The 25284-nt window shown below is 50.5% G+C and overlaps 7 protein-coding genes across 8 annotated transcripts; 2 read left to right on the forward strand and 5 right to left on the reverse strand.

Annotated features, from left to right (window-relative positions):
- Nucleotides 1–1235: 1235 nt before the first annotated feature.
- On the forward strand, nucleotides 1236–3920 carry DFL_004835 (uncharacterized protein; the record flags this gene model as incomplete). Its single annotated transcript, XM_067633997.1, has 3 exons — nucleotides 1236–2927; nucleotides 2990–3656; nucleotides 3712–3920. 3 exons carry the CDS (start codon nucleotides 1236–1238, stop codon nucleotides 3918–3920), a joined length of 2568 nt encoding a protein of 855 aa, XP_067492110.1.
- An 897-nt stretch (nucleotides 3921–4817) lies between these two features.
- On the reverse strand, nucleotides 4818–6469 carry DFL_004836 (uncharacterized protein; the record flags this gene model as incomplete). Of its 2 annotated transcripts, none has more annotated exons than XM_067633999.1 (4): nucleotides 4818–5984; nucleotides 6044–6168; nucleotides 6253–6271; nucleotides 6335–6469. In XM_067633999.1, 4 exons carry the CDS (start codon nucleotides 6467–6469, stop codon nucleotides 4818–4820), a joined length of 1446 nt encoding a protein of 481 aa, XP_067492112.1. The 2 variants fall into 2 exon arrangements, with proteins under 2 accessions (XP_067492112.1, XP_067492111.1); XM_067633998.1 differs by having other exon boundaries at nucleotides 6044–6189.
- Nucleotides 6470–6803: 334 nt separating this feature from the next.
- On the reverse strand, nucleotides 6804–9014 carry DFL_004837 (uncharacterized protein; the record flags this gene model as incomplete). Its single annotated transcript, XM_067634000.1, has 1 exon — nucleotides 6804–9014. One exon carries the CDS (start codon nucleotides 9012–9014, stop codon nucleotides 6804–6806), a length of 2211 nt encoding a protein of 736 aa, XP_067492113.1.
- Nucleotides 9015–9631: 617 nt separating this feature from the next.
- On the reverse strand, nucleotides 9632–12563 carry DFL_004838 (uncharacterized protein; the record flags this gene model as incomplete). Its single annotated transcript, XM_067634001.1, has 7 exons — nucleotides 9632–10203; nucleotides 10270–11460; nucleotides 11522–11837; nucleotides 11922–12171; nucleotides 12252–12307; nucleotides 12409–12436; nucleotides 12523–12563. The coding sequence occupies 7 exons, from the start codon at nucleotides 12561–12563 to the stop codon at nucleotides 9632–9634; spliced, it is 2454 nt and encodes an 817-aa protein (XP_067492114.1).
- Nucleotides 12564–13972: 1409 nt separating this feature from the next.
- On the reverse strand, nucleotides 13973–18071 carry DFL_004839 (uncharacterized protein; the record flags this gene model as incomplete). Its single annotated transcript, XM_067634002.1, has 4 exons — nucleotides 13973–14749; nucleotides 14805–14972; nucleotides 15028–17767; nucleotides 17854–18071. 4 exons carry the CDS (start codon nucleotides 18069–18071, stop codon nucleotides 13973–13975), a joined length of 3903 nt encoding a protein of 1300 aa, XP_067492115.1.
- A 788-nt stretch (nucleotides 18072–18859) lies between these two features.
- On the forward strand, nucleotides 18860–19516 carry DFL_004840 (uncharacterized protein; the record flags this gene model as incomplete). Its single annotated transcript, XM_067634005.1, has 3 exons — nucleotides 18860–18999; nucleotides 19074–19107; nucleotides 19175–19516. The coding sequence occupies 3 exons, from the start codon at nucleotides 18860–18862 to the stop codon at nucleotides 19514–19516; spliced, it is 516 nt and encodes a 171-aa protein (XP_067492116.1).
- Nucleotides 19517–20454: 938 nt separating this feature from the next.
- On the reverse strand, nucleotides 20455–22071 carry DFL_004841 (uncharacterized protein; the record flags this gene model as incomplete). Its single annotated transcript, XM_067634006.1, has 3 exons — nucleotides 20455–21581; nucleotides 21644–21805; nucleotides 21909–22071. 3 exons carry the CDS (start codon nucleotides 22069–22071, stop codon nucleotides 20455–20457), a joined length of 1452 nt encoding a protein of 483 aa, XP_067492117.1.
- Nucleotides 22072–25284: the final 3213 nt, after the last annotated feature.

A 25284-nucleotide genomic window follows, 5' to 3' on the forward strand; every position in this document is an offset into this window, starting at 1 on the left:
ATGAGATCACGATTGTGCGTAGCCTTTTGCTTTTTCCGCCTCTTTCTCGAGCCACGGGATCGATCGCTTTCACGTTACTTTCTTTTCCGTTTGATGTTTTCGAGTACGATTTTTTGCAGCACGGCTTTGGTTTTATTGTCCAGCGGTGGATTTTGACATATGCTTGTTTTTTGTTCCGTTCACGAAGACTGCCTATTCCGTACCGAGCTGCATCCCAGCTGTTGATCAATTGTTTGATACCGCTTACCAACAATCTATCTCTACTTATATAAGCACGTACAGATAAAGTGTGCTACAGGTGTCAACCTATATGATACCAGCCAGCTGGCTTCGAAGTGTTTGTGACATGTTTTGAAACGCCATCGCGGAACGGACAAATAATGTCAAAAAAAAAAAACCCCGCCCTAACTTCTTTTTGTTCTTTCCTATTTTCTTTTGCTGGGCGTGTACTACGATCCGGTGTGATGCAGGCGAGCCGTTTTATGTCTGGTTGGTCTGACCCGGTCCCCTTACATGCGCATTAGTTTTACACGGTTGAAAAAAAACCAGAGTAAACAGGGACGGGCAGGGAATATACGATACGATGGATAGCAGAAAACGATAAGACCCTTGGCCGTCCACGTAGGATTGTTGTCCTCGGTATGGTATATTATAGCTTCGCTATCTGTTGGTTACTTTGCCTGAGAGGGTAGTTATTATGATAGATAGAGGAGACCCCCTTTGCTTCGTAACCGAGCTTGGGTACCTGCACCTCCTCGCTGCGAAACAGGTGAGTTCCTTCGGGGTTGTTCTGTAGACCGTCTGTACCTGTACTGCCACTGTGACTGCGCTGCGCGGCACACGATCTTGTTTGCTTCCAACCGTCGAAAGGGGTGGTGTTTACTTGCTCTCTTGGCTTGCTTGCGCAGTACATATAACTTCCTGTTTACTTGCTTGTTTATATCTATCTTCTGGTTTCCGATAAAGCAGGCAGTTGGAATTAATTTACGGTGCGCTGTGGCGGCCGGCGGAGAGTGGATATTTACAATTCAATGCTGTGCTGGATGTTATTATTGTGCTGAAGCAGCCGTGCTGCGGTGCTGAGACTCATCACAGCGAAGAGAGCACTAGCCACAACCTCATTTTTTACTCTCTTCTCCCTTTCTTCTCTTCTTTTTCTCATCGCCATCTCCATCTCCATCTTCACCACACCACCACCGCCAATTTTTTTTTCTTATCAGCTAACAAGCATCGAAATGCGCTTCGGTCGGTGGGTGACCAAGCGCCTTGGCGGCTGCGTCCCCGCCAGGTCTTGGCGCCGAAAGAAAAAACCCACAAACAACACCCCTCCCCACCAAAGCGTCGAGGTCAGGCTGACTCGACGTTGGATTTTCGTTCGGCCCGCATCATCATCACCACCATCCCGCCCATCCTCATCATCGTCAGCATCCTCCGCCCGTTCGACGGACCCATTGACGGGTCCTGTCGTTATCGAATCGCCGCCCCCGCCGCAGCCGTCGTCACCACGCTCGTGTGACTTCCCACCGAGGGAAGTCACAAAACTTCGGAAGAGCAAGTCGACCGCTTCGATTCCGAAGCAGGTCATCCGAAAGCTTTCGGTGACCCCGCCGAGGGCGTCCGCTCCCGTCGTCCCCGCTGCTGCCTCGGCAGAGGAGGAGGTAGAAGAAGAAAACGAAAGAGAGGTTGACGAGAGGGAAGAAGGAGAGGAGGAGGAGGAGAAAGAAGAACCGATCAACCGACGGTTCTTCGAGGTCGTAGGTCCCGGCAATTACGACCGGATAAGAGAGCGAGTGGCCGACCACCTCCCCGAAGCAACGGTCGTCTACGAGCACGGGCGAGAAAAAGAAGGAGAGGAAGAGGAAGTAGAAAGACGAGTTGACGAAGACCCGGTGCTGCCTGCCATTGTGCCACAGGCGGCTGGCGAGTCCTCCTTTCGCTTGCCTCGAGATACAGCGACTTCGGTCATCGTGCAATCGGGCGCCGTCGTTATCGATAAAGACAGAGAGGAGAAACCGTTGCTAGAACGACCGGAGCAACGAGAGAAGGAAGGGTCATCGACTGCGTTGTTGTTTGGGATTCATCCATCCGCACCAACCTCGAAGAAGCCAGAGCAGAAGAAGCAGGACAAGGACGCGAACAAAACAATCACCCAGCTCCCGACTCCTTCGGCTTCGGAACACGAAAACGACTCCGATAACGATTCCGGCTTCACACCAACCCCACCTGACGTCGTCGACGAAGCAGCGGATCTGGCTCGTTGCGAGGAAATCGCCGGTTGGTGCCTTCAGCAGGAAGACGACCAGGACCTCCCGGGCCCCGGTTCCCTTCAGATCAGCACCTTTCCCTACCCCCGCTCCACCCCCGTTCTATCGGAGAACCATCGACTCCGTCAACCAAAGGCATCTATTCTCAAACCGTTCGCACCGCCTCTCATCAATCCAGACATGAGTACCTTACCTGACAGCACCAAGGCCGCCGGCGCTCAGGCTTCCGCTCCAGGTGAGAAGAAACTTACCGGCAAGGAATTGAAGGAAGCAAAGAAAGCAGAGAAGCAAGCTCGTCGTGCTGCTGAAAAACTTCAACGTGGTGATGTTCCCGATGCACCGGCAGCTTCGGGTGGCACGCCAACCAAGCAAGGCCAGGCTTCGGCCTCACCGGGAACCTCCAAACCGACACAACAGGGACAGAAGGGCAAGCAGCAACAAGCGGCTCCTCCCACCGATGGCGATGCGAAGACCGTCGCGGAGCCCGAGAACAAGCGAATTCCGTTCTTCGAACACTTGAAGGAGAACAAGCCGCCTATCGATTTGGCGACCATTAACAGAGACGTCCATCCATCCGTTGTTCGCTTGTCGATGAAGCTCCGCAACTTCGAGATCATCGGATCTACGGCTCGATGTCTCTACATGCTTTTGGTCTTCAAGGAGGTAAGGTCCCTCCCCGCTTTCGTCTGGATATATCCGGATGGATGCTAACTTCTCTTTTACAGGTCATCAATGACTACTGCACCCCGGAAGGCGTTGCTCTTGCGCGTAACCTCACGCAGCACCTCAATCTGCAGATTTCACAGATTGCCGTTGGCCGAAAGCTATCCGTCTCTCAGGGAAATGCCATCCGATGGCTCAAGACCATTGCTTCGCGTGTTCCGCCTGAAATCCCCGACGAGGAAGCAAAGAGGGATCTCACCGCCTCCATCGACACTTACATGAAAGAACGTATCATCGTCGCCCAGGACGTCATTGCTAACGTTGCTGCCGACAAAATTGCCAACGGCGACGTCATCCTGACCTACGCAAAGTCTACCGTCGTTCAACGCGTTCTCCTTCGAGCTCTCAACGATGGCAAGCAGTTCTCGGTTATTGTCATCGATTCACGACCTTACTTTGAGGGTAGAGGCATGGCCAGAGATCTCACCAGGGCTGGGATTCAGGTCAAATACACTACTTTGCACGCTCTTGACCACGTCATGAAAACGGTCAACAAGGTCTTCCTCGGTGCCCATGCTGTCTACGCCAACGGCGCCTGCTACTCCAGGGCTGGGACTTCCGCGGTCGCGATGACAGCCGCCGAGTATCAGAAGCCCGTCATGATCTGTTGCGAGGGTCTCAAGTTGTCTGATAAGATTGTCATGGACAGCATCACTACCAACGAGCTCGGTACGTTCCATCCTTTTCCTTTTCGTTGTTGACATGCTAACGTCGCGTCGAATAGGCCCTACCGAAGCACTCATCGGTGACGACAGTCCTCTCCAGAACCACGCTGAGATTCCGAACTTGCACATCGTCAACCTTCTTTACGATCTCACGCTCCCCAAGTACATCACCGCCGTGATCACCGAGACCGGGTTCACCCCACCCTTCGGTATCCCTAGTGTTTTCCGACTTTTGGCTGAGCGAGAGGGCACCGTCGGCGCATCGTAGCACGTTGACGACGACAAAGACGACGATTCCCCACCTGATGATTTCGAGCCACTGGATCGGTCCAACGATATCCCCAACGGAGCTGTTAACGATGGACCGAAAAATGTTCGATTCTTGATGAAGGATGATGTCGCCCCTGACCCTGGGGAATGGGTTCGCTGGCCCATTGATGATGAGCTTGGGATCATTTCGCGTTAGCTCTTATGACTGACCGATCGATCACGCTCGTTCCTTTTTTTTTTTTTTTTTTCTCTGACGATAATGGACGACGAATGAGTCTCTGACGGGTGGATCTTTTACGAATAATGTGACTGCTCATAATGGTGGTAACGAGGCTACGTTGTCTTTAATTTTTTTTGTCTTGCTTTATGGATACATAACTTTTACCCATGTGTTCCCTTTGTCTCCCTGATACACGCGTCCACCGGATGGTCATCACTGGTGATATCGTGGCCTCGTACCCTTCTTTCTCTTCCTCCGTCTGTACCTGACAAGCGTCGATTCTCATGTTTCTGATCGCTGGGGAATACAAAAAGCCGACGTACCTCGAAAACCAGTCTATACCTTTTGCTTTTTCTCTGTACATTTTCTTTCATTTGGGCCATCGATCTCACATCGCATTTCTTCCATGGCGTTTTGATCTTTTGTTTGTCCTTTTTTGTGCTCAGAAGAAAAGTTGTCGTATACCCTCGGGGCTAACTACGTAGAGAGACGTGCACGTGCAAATGGAAGACGATCGTTGAGTATGTATTACATTAAATTGCCGTGTCATGATTAATTATATCGGTGACTGTGAACTGTAGATGTCATCCACACGGCTAGCTCCCTGTATGCGTAGAATTGAAAAGTACACGATCCAAACCCGCCAACCAACGCACGCTGCATAGCCTCCCCTGATTAATTATCATAAATATTAAACGCATCGTCGAACAAGCTGGTCTCATCGTTCCCCAACTGTCCGAGATCGAAACTGGCCAAAAGGTCGTCAAAGGAACCCGCTCCTAGGGCTTGGGTGAGATCGATATCAGGCTGACCCTGACCGGTCCCGGCCTTCTTCGGATCGTCAACCCCCTTCCCAGCTTCCTTTTCCAAACCGGGAATCATATCCAAATTCATCATATCGAGCTTACCCGCATCGCCAGACCCATCGACTTCCAGATCTCCGAACAAATCATCCACGGAAGTTTCATGCGCACCGCCGGTATTACCGGCAGCGGCGGCAGCGGCGGTGGCACTTCCATCCGTAGGATTGGTAGCATTACCAGGCCCCGCGAACAAAAAGTCTATGTCAATCTGTTCTTCGATCGACATATTCCCACCCGCTACGCCTCCACCGCTACCGTCTTTACCCGCTTCACCAACGGGATTTAACGGATCGTCACCGAACAGATCCACCGCCGATTGAGGTTCTCCTTCTTCCCCTTCCGCGGGGGGTAATAACGGTGAATCCAGTACGATGGGATCTTCGAATGTTGCTGCTACCGCCGCTGCCGCCGCTGCAGCTGCTAGATTTGGCGACGATTCGGGTTTAATCTTCCCGTCGGGTTTGGCGGTGGCATTTTTGTCGTTACCGTCGTCGCCTAGGGAGACGACGTTGGAGTTACTTGCCGCTACGAGGGGGATATTCATTTCGAGTGGGTGGTGGGATGATTGTGCGTTCGCTGTTGTTGTTGCGTCTTCCTCGACTTTAAAGGATTCAACATCCTGCATATCTTCGAATAACCGGTCCATATCCGTATCCTTACTTTCCACGGGAGGTTGAGCGGACGGCGGTGGTTCGTTATCATCAAGTGTCATTTCCAGATCGGTGGATATAGCAGGTACAGCCGCAGCAGCAGCAGTAGCATTTGCGGCGGCGGCAGCATTCGCGGCGGCTTCGGCAGCTTCGGCAGCAGCTTGTTTTTCCGCTTCCTCGGATTGTTTTTGTATTCGGAGTCGTTCGGCTTCCGCTTCCCTTTCCAACGCTGCTTTTCTTTCTTCCTCTTCCAGTTCCTTTTGGCGGGCCAGTTCTGCAGCGGTGTAGAATTTTGTGAGATCGCGGTGGAGGACGGCTTTTGCTTTCAACTATATTTTACATTCCCGGTTAAAACAAACCCTACCGTATGGACACAAGGGGGAAGTACAATTTCAATCTCCAACATATCCAACGCCTGTTGAAACCTATCCACCGTCGCGGGGATGGTAGCTTTCATCTGCGCATTCGTGTGCAGTATCGCCCGAGGGTGCGACCTCGCCGGGTGTTTGAAGACTGTGGTTTGTTCCGATATGCCTTGCCCGTCAGTGTCTCTCTATTCTTTCATCAATGGGTATTCGCGGAGAGGGCTTTTGGTACCATCTGCGCATTGTATCATCTGTTTTATTGGTCAGTTATGTATTCGATGTTGGGGGGTTTATCGGGGGGGGGAAGGACGTACGACACCATGAAGCATGGCCGGCAGCTTCTCGAGCAGCAATTGTGGGTTACCGGTGCCATCGCGGGCGGCTTTGTGGAATGGCGTCGGCTCGTCGAGCGGCCGTGTTGATGCGGAGGTTGACACGTCGCCGGTCATTCGTTTTACTCGGTAACCGGGGGGAGAGGAGGGAGGGTGGTGTTGTCGTGGGTATGGAGGTTAAGGCTGAGAGTCGAGGGTTGAGGGTCAAAGGCCGAAGGGTTGCGAAGGAAGAGTGCAGGGGGAGGATTCCCAAACGGGCTGACTTTCGTGTCGCACAAGAAAATCGCAACGCGGAAAATGCAACATTCCTCTCTTTCAGCTCGATATTGATGATTTCTATTCATATTAGTATGCAGCGAATAGGTAATAGTGTAGATAGAGTATATCATATCAAACTTATCATTTTACCTGTTATACAAAAATGAGGCGCCCGAACACCACCGTATATAATTTATCCGCCGGTAGGCACAAAAGCCTCAGCTTCAGGCCTCAAAGCCCTCGAAGGAGAAGAAGAAGAAGGTCCACCGGTACCCCCCTCGACCTCGGTCCTCCTGAGCTCCCTGCTATCGACCATAACGTCGTTCCCAAAACTATCCTTAACCATTCTCCCCCTCGACCTTCCGGCGGACTGCATCGTCATCCCTTTCCTCGCCCCCTTCCCCAACAAATCATCCACGGAAACCCTCAACTTCCTACTCAAAACCGTCAACATCGCAGGTCTCCACCCGGCGAACCCGCTCTTCCCATCCTTCCCTTCCCCCCCGACGACGATGGTCATCCACTCCCTCCCCAGAAACTCCAAAACCTTCTTCTCCGCTTTGCCCCACTCATCATGATCCCTCCCCTCCCATGTAAACTTCCTCAGGTTCACGATCCCCTCGAAAACAGCCTTGACGGTCCGTCTGTTCAGCGGTGCCTTTTCGAACCGAATCCCAACTTCCGTACCATTACCCCCGAAGATGCTACTCATACTGACCATCATCAACATCTCCCCCACCACATCCTTCTGAAAACTCCCATCTTCCATTTTACTCGCCAAATCCGCCGCAAGTCGGGGGTCGTCAAACCCCCTAGCGATCTCGTGAACGCAATGTTCCATCGTCGGCCCTAACAATTTTTCCATCCATCGATTCGTATTCCCCGATGCCGACATCATGACCGAAACCCGTACTCTGTTCAACTCCAGATATAAATGCCACCAATGCAACGGTCTCGTTATGATATCCTCTTCTCCTCCATTACTATTATTCCCTTTCTTCTTCGGTACTTTATTGATGGCCCCTCCGTTGGGAGGAACCCCGCACCCAGCGTGTAACCCCTTAAACGCCTCCACCAATTCCTTCAAACACCCGTCGTGCAACATGACCACCGGTCTCTTCCACATACTCTCCACGTTCATCGCCAAAACTTCCTTGATATCCGCGGTCAACCGTTCATCCAGCCCCATCCCTCCGCTCCTATAAATCTCATCGAGAATATAGGGAACCATGGTTCTACAACTCGCTCCGCTGCATCTATGCAACCCATGACACATCTTCCTGAGTATCTTCCCACTCCATTCCGATAACTCTGTTATTCCTAAATAATCCGCCGCCCTGGCGACTTCAATTATTCCCTTTGCGGTTGCAAGCGGTGGGGGGTACCCGTTACGGTCTTGGCGTTTACAGTTTGAGAGTAAATGGAGATGAGCGTTCGGTTCGAATTCTTCGAGGACTTCTCCGATCCTCAGGGGGTTGTAAAGCCAGCGTTGGATCACGCGGAGGGCGTAGAAGGTCACCGTCGGGTAGGGGAGGGTGGAGGAGTTCGAGGATGTATCGGAGAAGCGGAGACGGGAGGAGGATGTTAGGTCGAGGTATTTGTAGTACGGGATGGAGGATACGGCGATGAAGCGGTGGAGGTGTATTTCTGCGTATAATGAGGATGTCGAAGCCTTAGAACTCGGTGCTTCCGGTCGTGATGGTGTCTCTGTGGCCTCATCAGCCACCACCTCCTTCCCCTCCTTCTTCACCACCCCCTTCCCCCTCCTCTCCTTCCTCACAATGCTCTCCCTCTTCGGCGCTCTAACCGGCACACTGACCACCCCCTCATCACAAACATCCTCCTCAGCCTCCAACTCGACCCTAAAATCCGCACTCGCACACCCCGCAACATACCCTTCCCCGCCACTCTTCAAAACCTCATCTAACAATCTATCCATCTGCTCCCCGGTCTTGGTAACAACGTGATTGTATATCCTTTTCACATGCGTAAACCCTTCGTCGTAACATTTAACAATCTTCTTCCCTCCCTCCCCCCCGCCGTCATCACCAGAAGTAAGGGTGACACTCTCCCCTTCCCCCTCCCTCAATATCTCCCCCAACCCCCCTTTTCTCCTCCCGATCCCATCCTTCCCGTACTTCTCGGGCGGAATCCCAGGCCTCCCCCTCGCGGCCGCGGCGATAGAAAATAATGCGGTAAAAGTGGTTATCGCCGTTTCGTGAGGGGTCGAAAACGTCACATCCCCGGCGGAATTGAGGATCGCTGTTTGGCGATCCGCGAAGGCGGGTAGGAAGTCGCGGAGCGAGTATGCCCACGTTATGGTGTCCGACAGGGATTGCGGTGACGAGCAGCTTGTGGCGGCGTCTGATGCCAACGGACGTTTTGATGATGGCTGTGGTGGCATCGCGGTGTCGTGGCTGATCAACTTTGGCGAGTGAGCCTAAAATACAGCTTATGGCTCACCATGAGCTCCAGATCTCAACTTGGGAAGATGAAAAGAATGACATCGAAACTTTCGCGATGTTCCAGATACTCAAAAGAACCCCCGAAAATACCTATAACATAATTTTGATAAATGATACTGTGGAGGTGCCGTAGCACGGAATTTATTGCCGTTTTGGTTCGTTCGCGTCAGACATCAGGAGCGAGTGGATTATCCCATAAACCTTTTCCTACCCACAAGCTTTTACTACCCCACCATTAAATTATCTCACCGATGAAGTTTTCATTCAATTGTCTCTTTCCATTCTCTTAATTCTGTTTACAAAAAAGGTGTAACAGGGATGATGGTAGGGGTTTCGGTGATGACATGAAGGTAGAGGAATACATTTGAATATGAGTTATGTATGGACCGTCCGACTATACGACGACCGAGAGAACAGCCTGCTTTCAAAGAGCAGAACAAAGAACAGAAAACCTCTTTTGCGACCACGTGAGTAAAGAAAAACAAAGGAAGCCGTAATGTAGGAAAACAACTAAAAAAGGAGACCGGAAGACATAACGATTTATCATCTCCCCGATTTATTCGTATAGACTGGTATCCTCACCAGCATCTCCGAAAGCACCACCGTCGGTCGAGGTGGCACCGGCTTCGGCTGCCGATGGGAATCTGAAGACGTTCATGCCACCGGCCTGCTTCATCTGCTGGGCGAAAGCCTCGTACCTTCGGATCTCAACGTCCGAAACGGAACGACGGGCAGCAGACATGGCCTCCTCGAAGTGCTTCTTGGTGAGCTGAGGAACTGGATCTTCGTATTCGGCCTCGTCAGCCATCTCGGTATCATCACCCTTGTTCCTGCTGCGTTCGATTTCGACAGCGATGGACTCCTTGATGGCGAGCTTGACAGCACGTTGTGTGACAAATCCAAGATCGGCACCGGAGAATCCGTGGGTCTTGCTGGCGATGTAGGCCAAGTCGATATCGTCGGCAACGGGGGTGTTTCGGAGCTGCGCCTTGAGAATCGAGAGACGGGATTCCAGGTCCGGAAGAGGAACGTAGACCAAAGTATCAAGACGACCGGGTCTGCAAAGAGCAGCGTCAAGCTGTTCCGGTCGATTGGTTGCTCCGATAACGAAGACATTCTTCTTGACACCTATATTTTTAGATTGCTATTAGTGAATAATTCTATAAAATCAAATTTATCTGGAGGGAAACTCACCCATTCCGTCGAGCTCGGTCAAAAGCATGTTGACGACTCTGTCGCTGGCACCGCCGGCATCTCCAACGCTGCCACCGCGGGACTTGGCAATGGAATCCAACTCGTCCAAGAAGACGACGCAAGGAGCGGCAGCACGAGCCTTGTCAAAGATGTCTCGAATGTTCGATTCGGACTCACCGAACCACATGCTGAGAAGTTCCGGTCCCTTGACGGAGATGAAATTGGCAGCACATTCGTTGGCGACGGCCTTGGCCAACATTGTTTTACCGGTACCGGGGGGTCCGTAGAACAAGACACCACGCGATGGGGACATGCCGAACTTGAGGAACTTCTCGGGATGCTCGACTGGATACTGAACGGACTCGATGAGTTCGCGCTTGACGCCGTCCAAACCACCAATGTCGTCCCACTTGACGTTCGGAACCTCAACGACGGCAACTTCACGAAGAGCGGATGGGTTGCTGACTCCGAGGGCGAATCTGAAGTTCTCCATGGTGACTCCGAGGGAGTCCAAAACTTCAGCGTCGATAGTATCCTCATCGAGATCGATAAGATCCATCTTCTCACGAATTTGTTGCATGGCAGCTTCGGAGCAAAGCGAGGCGATATCAGAACCGACATAGCCGTGGGTTTCAGCGGCAATGGATTCAAGATCAACATCATCGGCAAGCTTCATGTTCTTGGTGTGAATCTGGAGAATCTCCAAACGGCCGGTTGGGTCTGGGATACCGATATCGACCTCACGATCGAAACGTCCGAAACGTCTGAGAGCGGGATCGATGGAGTTGGGTCGGTTGGTGGCAGCCATGACGACGACGTTGCTTCGGGATTTCATTCCATCCATGAGAGTCAAAAGCTGAGAAACGACACGCCTTTCGACTTCACCGTTGGTCTTCTCACGCTTTGGTGCAATCGAGTCGATTTCATCAATGAAGATGATGGCCGGCGAGTTCTTCTCGGCTTCCTCGAAGGCTTTTCGGAGATTGGACTCGGATTCACCGGCCATCTTGGACATGATTTCGGGACCGTTGATCAAGAAGAAGAAGGCACCGGTTTCGTTGGCGACAGCACGGGCCATCAACGTTTTACCCGTACCGGGAGGTCCGTACATCAGGATACCCCTTGGAGGCTTGATACCTATGCTCTTGAAGAGCTGTGGGTGGCGAAGTGGCAATTCAACCAATTCACGGACTTGAGTTTCGCGTTAGAATATTACGCTAAAAGATCATACAGAGGGACCGGGAAAACATACTCTTGGCCATCTGCTGTCTGCAGCCACCGATATCATCGTAACCAACATCGTTGAGGTTGCCCTCTTCGTCTTCGCGGTTCAGAGGCTCGCCCTCGCAGTGTATGACAGTGTCCTGGGCCACGATACCATATTCTGGTGGGTCGACCTCCACAACCTTGAATTCCACCTGTCTCATACCACCACGGACGGTAAACAAGTCACCTTGTCGGACCGGTCGGTAGTTCTCAAGGAAATATGGCTTGAGGTAAACGTCAAAGAGGGAGCCCGTGAGACCCTCGATGGTGTCGGCAAGGGGTAAAACGGCAATCCGTTTGGCCTGTAAAAAAAATTAAAATAAAAAAAAGAAAGCTATTAGAATCCCCTTGCATCCGAATATAGTTTGCATTCGAGGTAGACATACGTATTTGATATCCGGGCAAGGATGAACGGTAATGATATCACCCAGTCTCACCCGTAGGTTGTTTCGAACCACACGGTTGATTCTCGCACTACCATCTTCCAAATCATCGTCCGCAAGAACAATCATAACGGTATCCCGTCGCTTCTTTCCCTTGACGAGGACTGTGTCTCCACGGAAGAGCTGGAGGGTCTCCATAGTATTGTTGGAGAGGGCGATAACGGAGTTGTCATCGTTAGAGGCGTCGGTGACGCTGTTAGATAAATGTTAGTCTTTTTCCCCGTTCGTCCGGAAATAGGATCGGAAGTTTGTAAAAGAAGATGGGATACTCACATTAAGCTGTTTGGCTTCTTCTTTTTCTTCAAGATGGCGGTAGCGGTCGCGTCGACCTGATGGATAGCAGGGGAATACGTCAGCATACGAGGTGTTGACCGGGAATAGCAGGACGAGGGCTGCTTTATCGATAAAAGGTGGGATGTCGTCGTCATACCTCTTTCTTCTCACCACCGGAAGGATCACTATTCGAAGAGCCAAAAAACGCGGTTAGATACTTTGGTTCGATGGATCTTTAAGCTGGAATGATGATTCCAGGAGGTATACATACGTCAAATTGACCTTCTTGTGCTTGTGATCTTCTTCAGCCATGATGGTAGACGGTGCTGTATGTGGAGTAAGGAAATCGCGTAGAGATGCAGGGAAAAAAAAAAAAAAAGCAGGTATCTAGGAGAATACTAAAATGTGAGTTCTTTTGAAAAACAAAGAGAGCTGGAGAGGTTGAGATGAGGGCTTAGGAGTGATGGATGATGGTTGGTGGTTGGTGAAGGTGGGAGGAAGTAGGAAGTGGAGGAGAAGGTTGAGGATCCGATCTGATCTAAGGTCAAGGCAGCTCACGGCGTAGCTTAACAGCTGCTTGGTCATGCACCGCACTCACTTGAACACTCACACGTCCCTCAGCCTAACTTGCTTAAACTAAACCGTAACGAAGTAATGCGCCTTTGCCACTGTCTGAGGTTAATATCCCACTCAATAAACTAGGATTCGGAGTCACTGTTGTGGCTCAACCGCAGCCTTTCGAAGGTGCCAGAACAATCCGTGCTTCTTTGTTAAGCGCTTTGAGCTAGCTAGTAACCTCCACGTAGCCTCATCTATTACACGATTACACTACATAACTGTACATACTTCGCACACCCCTCCTCCGGGGAAGGCCAAAGGTTACCGTATAGCGGGCAAAAACGGACGCGGGCTCTATTTTGCTCGCCTCCGTTCATAAGAGGCCTCGTCCAAAGCTTCGAGCTCCGAGATATCGAATCTGGAACCATGAGTCCCGGCATCTCCCACCCCGGAAGGCTAAAACAACGACACATGCAACACATACGTAAACCCATACCTGGTACCACTAATGCAGCCTCCGAGCAATGGTGGAGCTGCCGGATCCAGACAAGGCATACGACTTGCTTCCAGTAATCCATCAAGCTTCGGTGATCATGATTCATCTTACCATGCCTGAAAACATAGGTATATCCATCCCCAGGAACTCTTTTGGCGAAGGCGGGCCAGAAGTCGGAAGTCCGGCTTGGCTTGGCGGCATATCTGCACAACGGCCACCCCATAGGCCCATAGTTACCAGGCTTATCTATTGATACCCTTTATGAGATTAGAAAAACAAAGATACTATCCAGCCTATTGCTGCAAGACCAGTCCGGGCCAGCAGGCATTTGGTTTACGGGATGGATCCGGACTGATCTCGTGATCTAGACTGAGTTTAATACAGCCTTGAGATAACCACGTATTGACATCTACAGATAAGTTGACGACTGTACGAACACTCATATCCGGGCCGGGCGTAGATAAACCTCATTCAATTTAGCATGCATTGCTAGCTAGCTTTATAGACTGTTTACGTCGATAGCTATGCTTATAATTCGTAACACCTCCGTCCTACCATCGTATACCATAGTATGCAGAAATCCACCGGCCAAACAAAAACGTTAACGTGAGGAGAAAAAAGGCCACCACAACCACCAACAAAGCAGATCCCCTGCTCTTGAAGAAATCTAATTCCCGACCCCCTTCGCAGCCTTCGCCTCCTCCTTCTCCAAACTGCTCAACTCACTCCCATGGTTCTGCTTCGCCCACTCGTAAAATCCCAACCATCCCTGCTCGTGATTCGCCCCGGCACCAACATGTGCCTGAATCGTCAACGTGGTCCTCAAAATCGACCTGTTCAACTCGCTCATCTTCTCCAACTCCTGCTTAACCGCGTTCTCCTTAGCTTTGATCGATAGTGTGACCTTGTACTTCTCCGCAATGCTATCCAATCGCTTGATAACATCATCCTTACCGATGACCACCAATTTCCCGAGCATTAGGTTACAAATAATCTGAACCTCGTGTTCGTCTCCCAGACCGGCGATGATACGGTCGTAAACCTGGGCCGGGTTCATACGTGCGTAAGCAGCTTCGATAATAGTGAACAGAGTATCATACGCAGTCTTCCGAAGCTCGAGACCATCGTCAACCTTATGCTTAAACGGACCCATCTGAACCTCGCGGATAAGCTCGGGTTTGATGATGGTCTCCTGGTAAACCAACGGAAGCAAGGACGAAAGATTCGCCTTGACCAAGCCGGCCTTGCTATGCGCTGCAGAGTTGAGGGTGGTCAATGCAAGCTTCCTGTTGTCCAAGTTGGGGTCATTCAACATGGCAACCAAAAGTTCCGTAACAACAGGCTGGAGGAAAGCGTCGAAACTACCCGTGGTATCCGTCAAAGTATAACGGAGACCGGAGATGACGACTCCTCGGACAGCCGGGTCCGGATCACCCAATTGTTGCTATATTCATCGTTAGTTTCGTGTATTCTACAAAAAAAACAAAGATCGCACGTACCTGAAGCCCAGGAATATAAGCTCTCGGATCAATGATAGCAAGTCTTCCGACGCACTCAGCAGCGATGCTCTTGCTCTCCTCGTGTTTAGCCGCAGTGATCAAGTGGTTCCAAATCTCACCACCAAACTCGCTAATATTCTCCGGCTTTTGAACGGAGTGTTGAAGAATCTACGCCCCAATTAGCATACCCTTACGATACCACAAAAGTTACAAAACCACCAACCTCTTTGTAGGAATGCAATAGCAGATATTGATTCTTCGGAGTGACGCTGGCCGCAAACTCCTTAATGATGGCCGGAACAAACTGCTGCGGGTTACCCACACCGGCAAGTCCCAAAGCGGTCGCAGCGGCCAAAGGTACATCGTCACTCTTCGACCTGAGCTGTTTGATAAAGATATCCGGTCCCAAGGAGAACTCTCCATGTCCGTTCAACGCAGCCTCACCAAGCACCATCAACGCTAGGGCCTTCTGCTTATCGACAGTACTGGTCTGGATCTCATCCACAAAGCTTCCCAACGATAACTTGAGCAGTTGTTTATGATCAGCCCCGGTGGCTAGGATGGTACCGATGACCTTCGCAACGACGACCGTATTGCCGTTGACGCCTAGGTTCAAGTATTGAACGAGTATGTCGTTACCCTGTCCCCTTGCGGTAGCACTACGGATCAAGCCCAAGAGTGCCTCCAATGGACCACCGGTGAGAGGATTCTGACCAAGGCTGGAGATACCGGTGATGACCTCCGGCTTGAGTACGATACCACCGGAGACGAGAACCGACAGGATCTGAAGCGCGGGCCCGCACAAATGAAGATCGCTGGAAGAAAGCAATGGCGTCAAAACCGTAACGAGTTCATCCGCCGTCCCAGCGGACAAGGTAGGTTGGACGTTTGGATTCAAAACCAACGCCCTAAGAGTCACCAAGCTAGACCCGCGGAGCGCACGGTTTGCCTTTCTCAACTGAGCACCCAGCTCCGAAATAACATCTTTGACCCAAGCGGGAGAAAGATCGTTGGGCTGAGCTTCGTGTGCCAGTTTTTCGATGGAGCGAACGGTAGTCAACCGAGTGGTCTCGTTGCGAAGACGCTCAAGGAGCAATGTGAAAGCACGAGTTCTGGATTCCTGGTCCAAATATTCGGTTCCGCTGGTAACCGTGAGCAAGCTTCCCATGGCCTCGATAGCACGTTCTCGGACTTCAAGATCGGCGTCGTTTTGCTGAATTTTTGAAACTATGGAATCATACAGCGTCTTGAACGAGGAAACATCTTCGAGGGCGATCTCGGGAGCGAGAAGGGTGAGGAGTTCCGAAGCAGTGGTAAGAGCTTGACCCGAAATCTTGTAGAACTTGTCCAACGCGGCACCGGCAACAGCCTTGACGATATCGTTGAGAGAAGGCTTAAGGGCCTCATCACCGCCTTCAACGAAAGCGATGCTCAAGAACTTGAGAGCCTCGATCCTAAGTGACGAAGAGGAGGCAGCGGCGCTTCCCGAAGCCGCCGCGGAGGCAGGTGCGGCGGACGCGCCGTCATTAGCAGCGACGATGCTGACGGCCGGGGGTAAAACGGTCTTCAAAGTATCGTTCGGGTCCGGTAGAGCGGTGATCAAAGCCGACAGGAGGTCGACGGTAGTCTGCCTGGTATTCAAACTTGGGTTCCTCAGTAGCTTAGCGGAAGACTTGGCCAACTGCGGCGACAGCTTCTGAAGAGCATGAGAGGCAGACGGCTGGTTAGGTGGCGCCATCGAGGATTTCTCCTGCTCATACATGCTAATATCCGAACCCCTTCTGCGCTTTTGGGCCGCCACGGCCCTCTTCGAAGGTCCGGAGCTCGAGTATGCCAGATCTCTGGTCTTGCGGATGAGCGTGGTAGCGGTAGCCAAAACTTCAAGGCGGACATTCTCCTCACGTTCCGAGAAACGCTTAACCAGCGACGGAGCAACCTCTCTGTACAAAGTCTCCTTCAACAGATCTTCCGCTCTGGTGCTGATAACAGTGCTGAGCAACTTGGCTGCTCCCCGTCGGACTTTCCATGAGATATCATCGTCATCACTCAACCCACCTTCGTCTTCGAACTCCTCATCATCAAGATTATCCGCATCGTCTTCTTCGTCGTCATCGGCTTGAGTACCACCCATTTCCTCATCCTCTTCTTCCTCGACATAGTTGGGATCGTACTTCAAGTACAACAATCCCGCACTGATGACCTCGTTCGTGAAATCCTTCATCTCAACGGGACAATGCGCCAAGAACGACTCGAGCGCCGCCAAAGCCGCTTCTCGAACTTCATCTTGTTCGGTCTGTGGCTCCGAGTCATCATCGTCTCTCTCCAGATCATGCCCATCGACCAAGGTTATAACAAACGGCGCCAAAGTCTTCAAGTACGGTCCAAACCTCTTAGGAGTAGACCTAGAAAGCGCACCGGCAATCGACACCAGCAGTCTTTGCATATTCGGAGAGATGTGAGAGGATAGGAAGACCATGGTCATATGCGAAACGGTCCTACTGAGCAAGCTATCAGACGCATAGATACCCAACGAGGCGAGGGCGGTAACCGCACGCTTCTTGACGACCGAAGAGGCTTTCTCGTTCTCAATCAGGGACAGAAGCGCGGGCTGGAGCTTCTCGAGGTCACCGGGATCGATGGTATCTCCGAACGATTTCAGAACCTCGATGAGGATATCAACAACGTCAATCGAGACTCCCTGCCCGGACTTGGTGGGAGCTCCCGGAGCAAGAATCGTCAGGAGTTTAGGGATGACGACGTGGTGAATCGACTGTTGAGCAGTTTGGAGGGCCGTGGCCGAACCAGCAGTTGCCGAAGCTCCAAATCTCGATAGAGAAGCAATGACCAGCCGCAGAGCAGTTGCCGGGATAGAAGGATCATTGGACGAGCTGATGAGCTCGGTAAGCTTGCCGAACAGATCTCGGAGCTGCAAATCTTTAATTTTGAGCGAGAGTGGCGCAAGGCTGGTGATATTAGGCACCCATGTTAGCATCCATCGTGACGATGATCAAATCTCCCAAAGGAAGTGTGAGATAGATAACGGGCTAACCATTTAACAGCTAAATTCTGCACTTCTCCGTTGGTATCATCCAGAGCCTTCACAACACCATCGATGAGACGCGAGGTCGTGGAACCGGAGTCGCTAGGAATGGTATTCGAAGTGGAAGTGACAAGCGCGTACAAGTCGTTCAGGGCCATGAACCGGAAATCACTGTCCGCATCCCCCAGCTGCTGAAGGATAGGGTTTATCTGAAATTGTTGAGACATTTTGACGGTGGCGAGGACGGTAGAATGTAGCGGTTATCGGTCGGTCGGTGGTGAAGATGAAGCGGTATTTTCGGGTGGTGGAATGGGGGGTAGGTACAAGTGTGCTCTCGGGTGGGTTTATCTAGGACAACGAGATCGAAGTCAGAAGTCACGGACGTGACAAGATACTTTCAACATGAAGGATCCAGGAGGCCATCCACACAGCCAGCTGAGCTCGTTTCGGAGCAGATGGATTACCTGAAATTGTGAAGCTCTCGAAGACAAGCTTGATATTGTATCTTCAAAACCCCACCACTGTCTACACTCACTCGCTTCCTCAAGTACTCCCGCGACAGTACTTGTATATAAAGAAGGATGATGAGCAATTCAAAGGATGCACCTTTCGAGGTAAAACCAACGTGACCGTGTCCGGCTAGCAAGGAGCTAAAATGGCAGACACAGGCTGTGACGAGGTCGTTTGGTGGTGTTTGTTGGTGGGGAACCGCTCCAGCTGTCCGATAAGATACGGCCGGACCGCAACGCGTGCGATCCCCGGGGTCTTACGAACCTCCCCGGGCGTCCAAGAATAGACGTCATCGCTACCGGTGCCGCCATACGAACGCCCCGATAGAAGAAGGCGTCAAACCACAAAAACCCGCACTTGTTCCGGACACATTCACATTCCATTCCGGACTTCGGTCGTAACCCTCCTCCTCCGCAGTATCATCAATTGATCTCTGGTTTATCATCTCCACTCATTCTTTCCCTTCCGATTGTAATCCGTATTAAAATTAAAATAAAAAAAAACCATGTTCCGTCCCGCGTCCCGTCGTCTGGTTACCGTCGCCTTCCGAAGCGGGCTGGCGGCCCGAGGTGTCAACAGAATCGTCGCTCGACGAGGTTATTCCGATGCCCATCACGCCTACGAGAAGACCAGCGATCTCCCATGGTACGCCGACGTTTGCTAAAATTCCACAAGAGAAACGGTAACATGTATGGCTGACCAATTGACCTGCAACGTAGGCTCCTCGCCGCCGTCGGCTTCACCGTTCCAGCTGTAAGTCAAGTCGAGTCAATTGGCTCCAAAGGTCGCATCGGACAGTTCTAACGGTACATTAAAATAGTCCTACTGGCTCGTTAAGTCTGCGCCTGCTCCTCACAAGGGTGGGCACGACTCCCACCACGACTCCCACGCCGCTCCGAAGGAGGCCAAGGTCGAGTCCCACCCACCACCACCCCCGCCCCCACCAAAGGAGGAGGAAAAGCCTGCTGCCAAGCCAGCCGAACCTGAAGTGAAAGAGGAGGAGAAGAAAGAAGAGAAGGAGGAGGAGAAGGAAGAAAAGAAGGAAGAAAAGACGGAAGAGAAGAAGGAAGAGAAGACGGAAGAACCAAAGGAGGAGGAGAAGGAAGAACCAAAGGAGGAGGAGAAGAAGGAAGAACCAAAGGCCGAGGAGAAGTCCTCGTAGAAAGCACTGCCATGCCCCCCCTCTCCGCGAAGATACCACTGATTACCTACATTGGACGCTGTACATACGCCTCATGAGAGTAACGACAGCGATGCTCTCCTGCATTTTGTACGATATCCAAACCAAAAAAGTCTCTATCGTTCAGATCACCTTTACCATACCCTCTGCAGTTTCATAATATATTATTTTTCTTTACGCTTTGGGTGTCCGCTATATCGGATTCCAGCCGAACCGTAATCGCAAGTATACATCTTGTTCGAACGGTGCTCTTCTTGAAATTATTCTCTCTCTGTATGGAATCAACCTATCCCACAGAATCACCCTCTCTTGATCTCGCTCTTAAAATCTCATCTGAATCTCATCTGTTTCGCATTCAACGTATGTATATGCATCGCTAATCTCTAATGCATATTTGAATAATAAGTATCTAACACAAAAAAAGAACATCATTCCCGTAAACCACTTTCTCCCACAGTCCCAGAAGACCACCCTACTCCGTAAATATAAAGCAACTAGCCATGAATCCAAAAGAAGAGTTAAAAAGCCGGGCATGCGTGTGGTGTGTGATCAATGTTGTTGTTAATGATGATGATGATAATGTCGGTTGTAGGTAAAACATGAAGGAATAAGGAGTAGGTGTAAAAATGTATACATTGAAAAATAATACAGAGAGTAGTAGTAAGTTTTTTTAAAAAAGGAAGCCCGTAGGAAAAAAGACCAGAGGAAAAAAAAGAAACAAATGCCTCGGTCAGTAAAGGTATTGGTCGAGAGAGGGGGAAAAAATGCTGATATCAGTTTGAAAGGCTAAAAAAAAAAAGGTGGAGAAACAGAAAACAGCTGGCTTTTTCCATGAGATGCTTTAAAACCAGAAACAATACTTTATAAGACCGTAAAAAAAAAAGGGAGGTTTAGGTTATAAATATGGGGAATGTAAAGACTTATAGGACGCCTCCGGGTGGATTTGCTGTCACCACGCCGCTCGGCTGCCCGGATTCCGGGTTCACATGCCTTCTCAGCATGAACATCGGTTTCTTTCCTTCCTTGTCGAGTTGTTTGAACAGAATGAGGGGCTTCTCCTCATATCCCAAGCAGCGCTCCTGATCCCCGTACACAATATAAAGTGCATAATGTTGCCAATCGGCTTGAATGTTGTATCGCTTGAGTGCAGCCGGGAGCACTTTGTAACACGGGTCGTCCATGGATACCCTGAAAGACTTGAAAATTTCGACGGTAGGTGGATTGCTACCTTCGTCTTCTGCCGCAGGTGGGGACGCCATCGGTGGTGGTTCATGTCTTCGGAGATCACGATCTCGCGAACGGGCTCTCGAATGTTGATCCGGTTCCTCTCTTCTGCCGTATCGGCCGCTGGGCCTGTTGGTGCTGAAGCTCCGTCCCAGAACGTTATGCGAGAGGCCACCGTTATGCGGCGACGATGGTGTCGGAAGCGAGGCCGTCGGCAGGGATACTGTGGATTCGGACCTGTCCTTCCCTACGATCGTCGTCGGAGGCAACTGAATCGCACTGCTGGGCGTCGGGACCAGCGTGCTAGCTATCGAATCCATACTGTTCGGTGGGTCCGGGACTGTTACGAATTGCTCACGAATCGTGCTCCTGTCGCTTCCAGGCGATATCGCGCCCTTCAAGTAATTCTTCCCGCTATCGACCTTCTTGACCGAGTATTTCCTCGTCGGCGGTTGCGATAGTAGGGGTTGAGGGGTGGGTTCACGTCGGATGTCGACATTTTCGGATACGTGTTCCTGGCCCCGGGTCCTATAGGCCGTGTCCCTATCGTAGGCGCCGTTATCGAAGTCTTTGTAGGTGGGTGTGGTCGAAGTTGCCGTTGAGGTGGATGATGGCTTCGGTAAGGGTTTCGTTTCGTTTTTGATCGTCTTCAGAATCGGTAGCATTTCCTCTCGCAGCCTATTGAAGGCTTCATTGACCCTTCTCAACTCCTGTTCTAACGTAAACACCTTATCGTCACGTAACTTCACCGCGGATATCAACTGCTGGAATTCGGATACGGTAACAAAGGTGGTATCGGGGTTGGCGTCGGCGGGGTTGGCGGCTAAGAAGAATCAATATCAGTCAAGATTCGAACACAGGTCTGGATTATCGAGTGGAGCTTACTGATCGGAACGTAATGTTCTGGTTCGATGGGAACCTCGTGGGCGATCTTGACTTTGTAAACAGCCTTGAGGATCTGCATCCTATGCCCGATACTTTCGATTCCCATTTCCAGTAGTTCGTCATGGTTCAAGTGAATGAGTGCATCGCCGGTGACTTCGTTATCTGTTGCAAATCCATTCCGGAAGTATCAGTACCACGTTTCTTTTCCCCTATCGCGCGAACCGGGATCGACCCATATGTGTTCGTGTGCACGTCCCAAGCTTACCTATCCAAGCATCCGGATACTGAGGTAAACCCAGCTCGTTCATAAAAGTAACGACATCCTCCGTCGACCAGTTCATGATATTCTTATTGGGTAGTTCGGGCATCTGTTGAGCAAAGGTGGGTGTCGCCTGAGCGGAGGGTATCTTGTTCGGCGAAGCCGGCATCGTGGCATACTGGGGGGACGTCATGTTACGTGGCGATCTTGGAGAAGTCGGGGTGTGAGGAAGCTCCGGAGAAAGAGGAGGGAACTCTTCGCCAGGCGGCGATAGAGGTCGAGCCCTGAGGGAGGAGAGCGGGCGAAGGAGAGAGGGGATGAGTCGTGAAATTTTGGAGGTTGTTTGAGGGGAAGTCCCTTGTTGGGTTTGCAGTTTGAATGTTTTTAAAGATCAGGAGGGTATTGTGATGCTGGGAAGGTGGAGGTGGGGGCCAACGTGTGGGTGTGGGTGTTCCTATCTGACCGAAGAATTTCTTTATGTCTGTCTGCCTCTCCCTATCTCTCTCTCGGTCCTTGGGTAGAATGTATTCCGTCCGAGTTGACCGAAAGGGACGGCAGATAAAAAGAGCGATGGTGTTAATTTTCTTTCTTTATCCCCTTCCTGTCTTATCCGTGGGAATAAATGAATTATCGGATGTTGGCGTCTTGGTAGGTCAGGAGAGAATAGGAGGCTAGATATCGAAAGGAAGGAATGAATGAATGAATGGCTGGGCTGTGAATGGCCAGAACGATCGAGCGGGACGAGCAATAACAAGCAAAAAGAACGAACGAACGGACAATAAGTCAGTACTTAGTCAGTTCGGGGTGAGAAAGGAGAGAGGGGAGAAGAAAAAAATAAAATAAAAAAGTAAAAGGCGTAGCCGGCCAGAAGCGGAGAAGAGACGGTTGATCGATATGATACCAAAGAGAGGAATTTGACGACGACGAGACCGAGTAGGATAGAATAGAATTCAAAGGTGTCAGGGAGGGAATTTCGAGGCTTAGGCCGACCTTTGGAAGCTTCTCGTCTGTCTGTTACCCGTGCCTGTGCCTGTGCCTGTGGTCTGTCTGCGGTCTGTGGCACCAGCAGAGGGGTCAGGTAGAAGTATTATAGTAGCATGTATTGCATTCGTATTTGTATTGTGGTGTATTGGATTCCAGTTGATGGGAGCAATGGGTGGATGTATTAATAGCGGCAAATAGCAAATCGAACTGAGGATGGCACTTATGCAAGGACCTGGTCTTGCTAGGTAACCGGGGGCACCTGAATGATGTGCAGCAAGCAGCAAGCAGGAGCAGCAGGGCAAGGCACAAGGCACGAGGCAAATGGTCCTGCGCGGAGAATGCTGGCTGTCGTCCCGTTGGAGGCGGGATCGATTTGGATTTGGATTTGGATATCGATTGGTTAACGGGCCGGACAGACGAATTAACGAGCACGTCTGATTGGAACGATGCTTCGACAGGGTTGACGTAGACTGGACGTTCGATTCAAGGTTAACGGTCAAGTTGATGGTCCGAAGATGGAAAGAAGGAAAGAAGGAGGAGGAGGAGGGAAGGGATGGGAGAAAGAGACGAGAGAGCGAGGCTAAGATACCGAGATTGTATGCTACTATACTCGGGTGGGTCCACCAAGATAAGTACGTCAAGGAATGTTGAATTCGAATTCGGATTCCTCCACGATGCTTCCTTCTACTGTGAATGACTTTAATATTGGCAATCTCCGAATGGTTGTTATGATTTGAAGATTCGAATATAAAAAAAGGATATTAAAATCGGACGTATCTAGAAAGTCAGAACGGTCACGCGAAATTACCAATATTAAGACGCTGCGCAATGGCGCCGAACTACGGACGAAACGAAATTATTCGGTCAGGTTCAGCATTCCCATTCCCATTCCCACTTATATCATCATCTTATATGATGTACCTGGTATGTACTTGCGGATGCAAGTACGTGTGTATTATTGATATATCGGTATCTAATGTACCCGTCAGGAGACATATAACCGTCGACAATATATGATATACACATGTCCGGACATGGTATGAAGGCCGGCCGTGGGCGCCTGCACACACCTAACTGTACATACGGTACCGCTACACCATAGGATCTGTGGGTACTCGAGTAGAGTATAGATCCACTTTTAAACTGGGTATCAACCTGTAAGCACTTTCTTTCTTTCTTAGCCGTATGGCCATCTGGTTAGCATTTCCGTTCCTGTGCCTGTATGTAGGCAGGACCTTGTTCGTTCCTGTTCTGTTCCTGTTCCTGACTCTCGCTTGGATTGGGTACCCCTCTCGCGAAAAAAGGCCTTGCTTTGCAGTAGTATGTGGCACAGGACGGGGGTCGAATGTCAAATGGTAAGTGGCAAGTTCTCGAATTCTGAATCCTTCTTGCTACAATCACGGTCTCAACCAGCTTCCTGTTCAAAATCTATATTACCCGGGACGAGTAATTGTATTCTTTTTGATCGTTCTGCCGGTAAGTACTCCGAATTGCGGAACGATGTTGGTAAAAAATACCTACAAAACCGAACAATCCAATTGTCTCCACATCGTCAAAAAGACCCAGGTATCCGGTTCAAGGACTCCTCCAAAAGCAACTTCGCAAAAACTTTCGCCCAATCCGTCACTCGCTGGCGCATCTTTACCACCCGGTAGCTAATATGTAGCTGGTTGGAAGAAAATCGGTGGGTGGTGCATCCATGGGGCTTGACGGGCAAGAAAACCCACCCCTTAAGCGCCCACCCCTCTTGGGTATTTCTGCACATGCGGGTCGCAATTGAACAAGACGAATAGGGGTCCTATATTTAGACCACCTCTTTTATTTTCGGTCGTCAGTGTCCAGGTCCCTTTACACGTTGCATTTTTGTTGACGACTCGGGCGCTTGAAACGTAGCTTCCCCCTCTAAGAGTCTTGCGAAGAAGGCAGTCACGGGATTACATAAAAACATCGGAACGGCTGCCTTGGAGGGGCCGGTAGATACCAATTTTCTGAACTTCAAAACGCTGCGAGTTTCGTAGTACTTTCATACATTTTTATATCGTGCCTCGTCCATCGCATCGAGTGCTCAGATCTGTGCCAGTAGATACGATACGATACAATACCTATAAATTGATTTCTCTAAATTTAAACATCTCGATATCGGGCAGTTGGATTTACTATTTTCTACAAAAAATTTCACAGGGCCGAAAAAGATATTTTTTCAAAATAGATAGACATGCTACCTCCAATTGCCTATAATACACTCTAAACCGTCAATGCACAGTAAACGCCATTCTCCAGTATATTCATGCAAAGGTTTTTTAGAAAAAGGGAGAAGCGGTAGAAAAGTTGTGAATGAAAAGTACACAACGGGTAACAAACACGCTTCGATAAAAGAAAGAAATACCATGTCGTTAAA

The sequence above is a fragment of the Arthrobotrys flagrans genome (genome assembly GCF_004000055.1).
Source record: "Arthrobotrys flagrans strain CBS H-5679 chromosome Unknown unitig_0, whole genome shotgun sequence".
Lineage (NCBI taxonomy): Eukaryota > Fungi > Ascomycota > Orbiliomycetes > Orbiliales > Orbiliaceae > Arthrobotrys > Arthrobotrys flagrans.